The following is a 10,000-nucleotide window of genomic DNA, read 5'->3' as shown; positions in this document are numbered from 1 at the left end:
GGCTCCGACAGCGAGGAGGAGGAGGAGAAGACCGAGTCCGTCTCCCTGGAGACCGTCACCACGGAGACCATCACCACGGGCGCCGGCAAAGAGACCATCAGACTCACCGTGGACGCCAAGCAGGAGAGGGCAGTCTTCACCAGGTATGCGCGCACACACAAACACACACACACACACACACACACACACACCGTTTCTCTGTGGACACCAGTGCTCTCCCTGTCAACCCTCTCATCTTACCCTCTTTCTTCTCCTGTCTGCCCCAAATCCCATCCTCCCTCTTCTCCTCTCCTCCTCCTCCCCCTCTTCTTTCCCTCTCCTCCTTCTCTCCTCCTCCTCCCCCTCTTCTCCTCCTCTTCGTTCCCTCTCCTCCTCCTCTCCTCTCCCCATCCTCCTCTCTCCAGAGTGTTCAGAGCAGCAGTCAGAGGGTAGGTAGAGCTAGAGGGGTCTGGCCTCTGTTCTGAGATTGGAGGAACAAGGTTTGGGGTTTGGGCCTATGGAGAACTCAACCGCTACTACAGCTCTAGCGCTGCTGTACCCGTTGGGGGGGGGGGGGGGGCGGGGGGGGTTGGTTCACTAACCATGAATGTAAGCGATCTTGCTAAGATGATGTTAACTGCTGGCTGCAGCCATCATCAGAGAGATGTGATCATCTCTGGCTGCTACAGTCTGAACGCAGCTCACACACACACACACACAGACACACACACACACGCACGCTCTCAGCCGGCGGACTGTCGGACAGTCCGTCCGTCCAGAATCTCACGGGTCTTGTTCTTCCAGCGAGGCAGACAAGGTGGCGCTCGGCCGTCTGTCTATCCCAGAGGAAGGGAAGGAGAGGGGGAAGGATGGAGGACCCCCCAACACCGTCAGCTCGCCCCCTACAGGCCGGCCCGCCGCAGTCACAAAGTACGTGTGTGTGTTTGTGTGTGTGTGTGTGTTTGTGTGTTTGTGTGCCACCCTGTTATTCCCACAACTGTCCCTTCCCACGCCATGCTTTTGACATGTAAATGACTTTACAGAAAACTGAAATTAAACTTGTTTGTTTTCAAAACAATGAAGCAAACAGTTTACTAAATGAAAACGCCAGTTATTAACGGATTGAAACTTTTTATTAGAACAAAATAGCCTGCAGCGTGTGTAGTGGTGGCCTCACATTCAAATGATTTTCTAATTCAAATTTTTCCTGTAAATACATAATTTATGTATGTATGTGTCTGCAACAGAAGTCTATGTTCACGCATTAGATAGGCTATTTCCAGTATCGGTTGAGTCGGCAAATATCAGCATATAGCCTACTCGTTATGACTCAGCAATAGCCTACCATAAAATGCAAAAAATCAGGGGCTTTCACAGATATCAAATATCTAATATTATCCAATAATAGTCTATTTAAACAAATAAACAATTTCCAAGCACACGTTTGCATAAAAGTAAAATGGAATAATAATTAGTTAGATTTTTGCCAAGGGAAGACTGTTTATGACGTATGTTCTGTTCTGACGCAGAACCCCAAAACGTGTTCTAAAGTAGAAGGGGAATTAAACGTTTTACGATGGGACAGGGAAATAGGCCTAAAGGAAAGAATGTGATAATTTCGTGAGCACAAACGTTTGTGACTCAGCAGCAAACCGTCAAACCGATAGAAATGGTATGTTATAGTTGTGGGTGTGAATTGTACTGCTGAAATAACCTCCAATGGAAACTGCTGGGTTCGTTCTCATAACTTTAAACAGATGTCTAAAAGTGCACAGATCATCAAAATATAGCCTATATGCTGCAGAAAATAGGCACTAATAATAATAACTTTCATTTATATAGCGCCTTTCATAAAACCCAAGGTCGCTTTACATAGGGGCAGAACAGACAAGAGACACATGGTAGACAGAGACACACAACATTAAGAAACGGAAGCTAGAGGTCAAAGGCCATGTTAAAGAGGTGAGTTTTAAGAAGTCTTAACTCTTTCTATTCCTTCAAATATTCTGGACTCTTACAATAGGAAACAACGTGCCACATTGCGTTATATGAAGGCACATTGTGTTATTACAGTCAATGTGTTATACATTGTGTTATTACAGTCAATGTGTTATACATTGTGTTATTACAGTCAATGTGTTATACATTGTGTTATTACAGTTATATGAAGACACATTGTGTTATTACAGTCAGTGTAGTTTTATATGAAGGCACATTGTGTTATTACAGTCAGTGTGAGGTAGGATACTCAATGCTGCAGGTAAGGAATAAGCAATTTACAGGACTATCCAACGTTCATTTGATTTGAACTCAACGTTGGAATGGCTGGATTAACGCATCGCTATAAACAATTAAAGGTATTAACGCTCCCTATAGACTATTAAAGGCCGGCTATTTCAAAGGCATTAACACATAGCTCCCTACAGTATAAACTATGGAAACTACAGTATGAAAGGCATTTGGCTATTTCAGTAGCATTAACACATTTAAAGTAGTATTTACAGGACAATATGACGATCAAAAGCTATCCAATGTATCCAACGTGCCAAGCAATCAAAGTGAATGGCGTCAGTAGCCTGGCACGGCTCCAGAAGGGCGGGGCTTTGGGGGGAGACCTCTGTACTTTGTCTAACAGGACACATTTTCCGTCTCTCCAACAGTGAGACACCCCCCTCTGCAAACGGGCCGGCTTAACACGGTACAGACAGACACACACACAACACACACACAACACACACCTTTCAGCACACTTCACCATACAACGTGGTCCTGTGGTGGTCAGCAGTGCTGCGCTGCCATTGGTTGGAGTCCAGAGTCGATACGGAGGAAGAGAGGCACAGAAGGCTCCAGGACAGAGAAACACAAAGGAATGAATGAATGTGTCCCTGCTCCCCTGCCGTAGTCCTACACATCAGTAACATCACCACACAGAGAATGTGCAATCAATGTGTGTGTCAATGCGTGTGTGTGTGTGTACTGTGTGTGTACTGTGTGTAGGGGTGTTTGGGCGTGTGTCCTACCTTTATGTTGTCTTGATTGTTTGGCTTGGTTCTTTGACTGAGCTTAATTTTGCACTGCAAATCTTAGTTGAGGGAAGAGATGTGACTCTCCACTCACACGCTGGTTTGGTCCTCAGCTCAGAAAAGGGAGGGTTTTGGGGGGAGGAGGGGGAGGAGGGGGAGGAGCATGGAGCAATATTGACTGAAACATCCTCAGAGCCAAAATGTCTCACATTACTAGCATCTTCTTTTTTACCATCTTGACATGGGTATTAGAAGATCTACGCTAGTCATGTGATGTGATGAAAAGATGACATCATTCTCTCTCTCTTTCAGACTCACGATCCCTCCTGCTCTCTCTCTCTTTCCTTTGGTCTCCCCACTCCTCTCTCTCTCTCTCTCTCTCTCTCTCTCACTCTCTCTTTCCTTTGGTCTCCCCACTCCTCTCTCTCTGTCTCTCTCTCTCTTTCCTTTGGTCTCCCCATTCCTATCTATCTCTCTCTCTCTCTCTCTCTCTCTCTCTCTCTCTTTCCTTTGGTCTCCCCATTCCTCTCTCTCTCCGTCTGTGAATTTCAGGTAGTCTAGACGATTATAGTGAGTAGTGCGCGCAAGTGTGGTTTGTGTGTGTGTGTACGTGTGTGTGTGTTGTTTAGGCTCTGTCTGAAGAGTGTGTTCTCAGGTTAAAAGGAAGGGTCTGGGATGTGATGAAAGCACACCTGTGTAACACACACACACACACACACACACACACACACACATCAACAGACACTCACACCCCTGCATATCACCCACTCACAGAGCTGTTTAAATGTAATATTGTGACATTTGAACCTGTATTAGGTTGTGGCTTTTCTTCTTGGTAATATGTAAACGTAATATATATGTAAACAATATATATAAACAGTATATCTTCTATTTTTGGAATACATCCAGATGTATGGCAAAGCGTTTGTTTTGCAGGTTGCAATGTGCGTGTGTGTGTGCGTGCGTGCTTTCGTGCGGGCATGCGTGTGTGTGTGTGTGTGTGTGTGCGCGTGTGTGTTGTTAAATTAGGCAATAATGTCTGTTTTTTGTTTTCTTTTACCCCAGCATCAGTTCCAGTTCCTCTGCTACATATTTTTTCTGTGTGCATGTGCATGTGTGTGTGTGTGCGTGTGTGCGTGCGTGTACGTGCATGTGTGTGTGTCCATTTGTTTGCCGTTGAGTGTGTTTTTATGGGGACTAGACTATATGTCTTCCATGCTTCCCTGTGACTCACCATGCGTTATCTTATCAGTATTAACTCTTCCTCTTTGTCCTTATCGGGGCAGGAGTAGACTGTAAACGCAAAAATTAAAAAACATTTTAATTTGATTGATTGTTTTTCGATTTCCAAGCACTTTTAAAAAGCACTTTTTTGGTTCTTTTTCAACTTTGGTAAAGCCACCATGTTGTCTCCTCATGGGAGAGGATGTGTTTTGACTTGAAGAAGTGAGAGGATTATCTAAATAGTTGCCTGTTTATCTTCCCCTCGAGTGTAGGGCTGGATCTCAATCATGTGAAGTTCCCTTTCTTCCCTTACTGGTCTGAAGGATGAGTAGAAGCAACGTGGCTGTAGACCACCAGGGTCTGCAGGCTGGACTGAGGAGAGGACTGAGGAGAGGTCACTATTGGGATTCAGCCTGGCCTAGTTCTGTTTCACCTCCTAGCATCCTCCCCTAGCACCTCCACTTTAAATCTTTAGTCCTGAGAGGAGTGTGCTCCACCCAGTACAGCTGCAGCCTGCCTAGTCGGAGCCCGAGTCAGGCTCTGAGCAGGAAACCAGGCAGGTTTGACACCAAATCAGGGTTGTGTACAGGGTCCAATTCTGTCATACCTTCTCCCCGAACCCCATGCACTGTATCTTACCCATTTATCTGTGTGTTTGGTGTGTTTGAGTTTGAGTGTTTGAGAGTGTGTGTGTGTAACTACCACATTGCACACCTACTGTATAGTACAAATGCATATTGTCTGCTACAGTATGTGCCGTTTGCGAGTGTGTGTGTGTGTGTGTGTGTGTGTGTGTGTGTGTGTTAAAGATGGCTCTGTGTAGTCAGATGCCTTTTGTAAAGTGGATTGATGCTGGTGGTTCTTTGTGTATAGAGTAACGTGTCTGTTACCTGTTGTCAAACTTAGCTTGTACATTCAGATATGAAACTAATAAATATGTCGATCCAGATCCAATGGGTCTTCTGTGTCTTTGTTCCTTTTTCTTTTTCTCTCTGTGCAAATAGGGTTTGAGAGGAACGCAAACACATCCTACAGCACACACCCTTTGCAACATTAGCACAAATATGTTTACCTTTAGGCCAGGTGAGTAGAGAGATTAGGTTCCACTTCTGTATGGCACACACACATATGAGACACTGGTCCTTTGACAAATACAGCCACCCCCGCCCCCCTGCCAACCCCCACACAAGCCTCGGGGAAGGGTTTACATGTCAGTGGACCTGTCTCTGCTACTGCTGCTACCACGCACACACACACACACACACACACACACACACACACACACACACATCCAGGCTACAACAACTACAGTACTGCTGCCACACACACTTTCCATGAGAGTAGAATACGTCTCACACACATCTGCAGTATAGCAAATAGAGAGTTGGCTCTCTACATATCCTCTCCTCCTTTTGTGTGTGTGTGTGTGTGTGTGTTTGTGTGTGTGTATTAGTATGAGAGACAGAAGCAGTGGGGGTGTGTTTGGCTGAAGGATACTGTGTCTCAGATCACATTCCTGCCGTTTATGAGAGGGGCCCAGAGATGAATACACCTCACACAACCTCCCTCTTTCACTGCCTCTCTCTGTCCCACTTTCTATCTCTCTCTCTCTCTCTCTCACACACACACACACACACACACACACACTAGCGAAAGTGCTTCTCTACTGTCATCTGCACCTGGGCTCTGTGAGCGTGCACGTGGAGTAGCCAGAGTGCACGTGGGGGAGTTGTGTACGCATGGAGGAGGAGTCTGGTCAGAGGGGGTTGGCGTTGACAGAGAGAGAGAGAGGGGGGCGGGGCTAAGGGTTGAGTAAATATGTTATGCCTCGGCGTTGTGGTGAAACCTGCCTGGCCGCCTGCTTCCCAGAGAGGAGGGGCTTAGGGGCGTGGCACGCAGACAAAGAGGAACACACACACACTGACACGGGGGAGAGGGAGAGAGACAACACACACTGACACGGGGGAGAGGGAGAGAGAGACAACACACACTGACACGGGGGAGAGGGAGAGAGAGACCGAAGAGGGCTTCTCTCTACACACCGGGGATCTCATTTTCCAGGAATACTGTCTTTGTTAAGAGATTTACAAAAGGAAACTCATAGGACTCGGAGTGTGTGTGTGTGTGTATCTTTATCTAAGTGTGTGCGTGAGTGCTAGGGTAAGCGTGTGAGAGCACCTGTTTGTTTTCATGAGTGAGTGTTTTAGTTAAGAGCGTGTGAGAGTGTGTGTGCGTGTGTGTGTGTGTCTGTGTGTGGGATGGAAAGGGTGTCTGGTGCTACCAACAGGTGTTGACTGCCATGGGGGGTTGTCATAGTTACCCCTCAGCTACGGAGACGGACACCGCGGCCCTCCACCTCGCTGACATCACTGATGACAAACTGTGAGTTCCTCTCTCCTCTCCTCCCTCCATCCACCCCAAATATCTCCCCTTTTCCCCGCTGCCTCTCCTCTGCCCTTTAAGATAATGTAACGTTGATTTTCTCTGGGTTGCAGCTGTGTTCAAAGAGGGGTTTACTAACGAGCTGCTAGTAAATGGATTTTTGAGTTTCAGTATCTGCCAAATAATAAACCTGTCCTTGTATCTCTCCCTCTTCGTCTTGTCCTTCTCCACACCTCTCTCCTCTCATCCCTCTCCTCTCACATCCCTCTCTCCTCTCATCCCTCTCTCCTCTCACATCCCTCTCTCCTCTCACATCCCTCTCTCCTCTCATCCTTCTCTCCTCTCACATCCCTCTCTCCTCTCATCCCTCTCTCCTCTCACATCCCTCTCTCCTCTCATCCCTCTCTCCTCTCATCCCTCTCTCCTCACATCCCTCTCTCCTCTCATCCCTCTCTCCTCTCATCCCTCTCTCCTCTCACATCCCTCTCTCCTCTCATCCCTCTCCTCTCACATCCCTCTCTCCTCTCATCCCTCTCTCCTCTCACATCCCTCTCTCCTCTCATCCCTCTCCTCTCACATCCCTCTCTCCTCTCATCCCTCCCCTCTCACATCCCTCTCTCCTCTCATCCCTCTCTCCTCTCACATCCCTCTCTTCTCTCACATCCCTCTCTCCTCTCATCCCTCTCTCCTCTCATCCCTCTCTTCTCTCACATCCCTCTCTCCTCTCACATCACATCCCTCTCTCCTCTCATCCCTCTCCTCTCACATCCCTCTCTCCTCTCTCATCCCTCTCTCCTCTCATCCCTCTCTTCTCTCACATCCCTCTCCTCTCACATCCCTCTCTCCTCTCATCCCTCTCTCCTCTCACATCCCTCTCTCCTCTCACATCCCTCTCTCCTCTCATCCCTCTCTCCTCTCACATCCCTCTCCTCTCACATCCCTCTCTCCTCTCACATCCCTCTCTCCTCTCATCCCTCCCCTCTCACATCCCTCTCTCCTCTCATCCCTCTCTCCTCTCATCCCTCTCCTCTCATCCCTCCCCTCTCACATCCCTCTCTCCTCTCATCCCTCCCCTCTCACATCCCTCTCCTCTCATCCCTCTCTCCTCTCTCATCCCTCTCTCCTCTCATCCCTCCCCTCTCACATCCCTCTCCTCTCATCCCTCTCTCCTCTCTCATCCCTCTCTCCTCTCATCCCTCTCTCCTCTCACATCCCTCTCTCCTCTCACATCCCTCTCTCCTCTCATCCCTTTTATGGCTTGGTAACTGATAGACAGAGAGAAGAGAGAGAGAGAGAGAGAGAGAGAGAGAGGTGACTGCACATGGTTAACTGCGGAATGTTCTCCAGATAAGGAATGGTGTGTGTGTGTGTGTGTGTATGTGTGTGTGCATGCGTGTGTGCGCACATCACATATTTTTCTGATAGTATCAATGGAGAATTCCTTTAGCAGCTGGGAGAATGTGTGTGTTTGAATAATAGTTTTGGTCTGTGGGTGTGTGTGAGAGAATGTGTCTGTTTGAATAATAGTTTTGGTCTGTGGGTGTGTGTGAGAGAATGTGTGTTTGCATAATAGTCTTGGTCTGTGGGTGTGTGTGAGAGAATGTGTGTGTTTGAATAATAGTTTTGGTCTGTGGGTGTGTGTGAGAGAAGAAGACTGGATGTGCTGCACTCAGCGGTTACTTCGTCTGCACAGAACACTGAAATACTGTATATACAGCAAAAAAGCAGGAGAGCAGGTTCAGACTTTGTTTATCTATAAATACAACATTAGCCTGGGTTCATTGTGCGCGCGTGTGTGTGTCAAAGTGGTTGGTAGGCAGGGGTAGTTAAGGGTAATCTGGCATATGGAGTAGCTCTGTATAAGAGAAGTTTGGTCAACAACGTTGTTCCCTCGGACGGTGGACTTGGACTCAGAGCAGCCATTAGTGGCTATCAGGCTATCAGAGACATGACGTCAGAGGTCAGTTAACTTCCCTGTCCTCCCACCCGCGTTTCTAGGAAGCCGTGTCAACCACCTGTCTGGGATCAGCGCTGTTCTGCCCTCCTTTCTCACGGTTTAGATTAAGAGCGCAAGTGGTAACCTGACCCGAACTCTATGGCACAGGAGTGACTTTGACCTTCCCCTCTCCCCCTCCCAAGCCTGGGGCTGCCCACGGCAGTGAGCCTTACTGTCCACCCAGCAGGCGTGGAGAGGATGTTCAAACATTGACAGTTGACTCCGCTACAGTCTCCCGTCAGACCCTTCACCGACCCCGCGCCTCCCTCCCTTCACCGACCCCTCGCCTCCCTCCCTTCACCGACCCCGCGCCTCCCACCCTTCACCGACCCCGCGCCTCCCTCCCTTCACCGACCCCGCGCCTCCCTCCCTTCACCGACCCCGCGCCTCCCTCCCTTCACCGACCCCTCGCCTCCCTCCCTTCACCGACCCCGCGCCTCCCTCCCTTCACCGACCCCGCGCCTCCCTCCCTTCACCGACCCCGCGCCTCCCTCCCAGACCCTTCACCGACCCCGCGCCTCCCTCCCTTCACCGACCCCGCGCCTCCCTCCCTTCACCGACCCCGCGCCTCCCTCCCTTCACCGACCCCGCGCCTCCCTTCCTTCACCGACCCCGCGCCTCCCTCCCTTCACCGACCCCGCGCCTCCCTCCCTTCACCGACCCCGCGCCTCCCTCCCTTCACTGACCCCTCGCCTCCCTCCCAGAGCATTCACAGCTCTCTCTCTCTGGCTCTGCTCTGGACCAAGGCCATGTTGGCTCATAGGGATACTTCACCTGCCATACACACACATACACCATATGCACACACACACAAACAAACTGCAAGGCAAATCCATCCAGGCTGGAACTCCCCATAGAGAACACACTGTTTCGGTTATCAGGGGCAGCAAGGTCACACACGTGCACGAGCACTCACACACACACACACACACACACACACATAGAGAGAGAGAGGGTAAACTCCATGCTGCTTTGTGGTGGTATCAAGGTTGGGAGTGTGTGTGTGTGCGTGTGAGACATAATGTATAAAGATACTGAAAATCATAATGCGAGAGTTTAATTTGATCTCAGTCCTACATACTGTACGCTGACCTCTTCACTTAACGCATGTCCTGTGTATCAACATAGTCAGTCTCAAACAGAGATCCTCCCTGGCTCCTCCTTTACAACAACACACCATCTGTCACTGAGTGGCAAACCTGGTTTGCATGAAGTCAAATCCCTCTTTGGCCATCGTTGAGTCACACTCTCCAGGACACACTAACTTCTGCCCGCTGCTCGATGGTGCATTATAGCTGGGGTGCGTTCAAATTCAGCTAACAGAGGTGAACGTTCGCCGCAAACATGTTTTCTCCAAACGGTCACATTTGAACGGCTTTTAATTAACATTCCAAAT

General features: G+C 48.9%; 2 protein-coding genes across 3 annotated transcripts in view; both read left to right on the top strand.

Moving 5' to 3' along the window:
* The window catches only part of ppp6r2b (protein phosphatase 6, regulatory subunit 2b), a 16,871-nt gene extending 11,708 nt beyond the window's left edge, over nt 1–5,163 (top strand). For both annotated transcript variants that reach the window (XM_084453153.1, XM_084453154.1), the window contains exons 22-24: nt 1–143; nt 784–909; nt 2,640–5,163. The exon at nt 1–143 is cut by the window's left edge and continues 68 nt beyond it. In XM_084453153.1, the coding sequence (XP_084309279.1) occupies nt 1–143; nt 784–909; nt 2,640–2,673 (303 nt within the window). In that variant the 3' untranslated portion in view covers nt 2,674–5,163. The remainder of the gene's footprint in view (nt 144–783; nt 910–2,639) is intronic.
* A 1,076-nt stretch (nt 5,164–6,239) lies between these two features.
* Nucleotides 6,240–10,000, top strand: part of LOC311321213 (MOB kinase activator 2) — a 7,972-nt gene continuing 4,211 nt past the window's right edge. Inside the window, exon 1 of the mRNA XM_084453155.1 lies at nt 6,240–6,608. Within this exon, the coding sequence (XP_084309281.1) occupies nt 6,526–6,608 (83 nt within the window). The 5' untranslated portion in view covers nt 6,240–6,525. The remainder of the gene's footprint in view (nt 6,609–10,000) is intronic.

The sequence above is a fragment of the Borostomias antarcticus genome, assembly GCF_949987555.1.
Source record: "Borostomias antarcticus genome assembly, chromosome: 18".
Classification (NCBI taxonomy): Eukaryota; Metazoa; Chordata; class Actinopteri; order Stomiiformes; family Stomiidae; genus Borostomias; species Borostomias antarcticus.
This window is presented reverse-complemented; position numbering and strand designations above follow the sequence as displayed.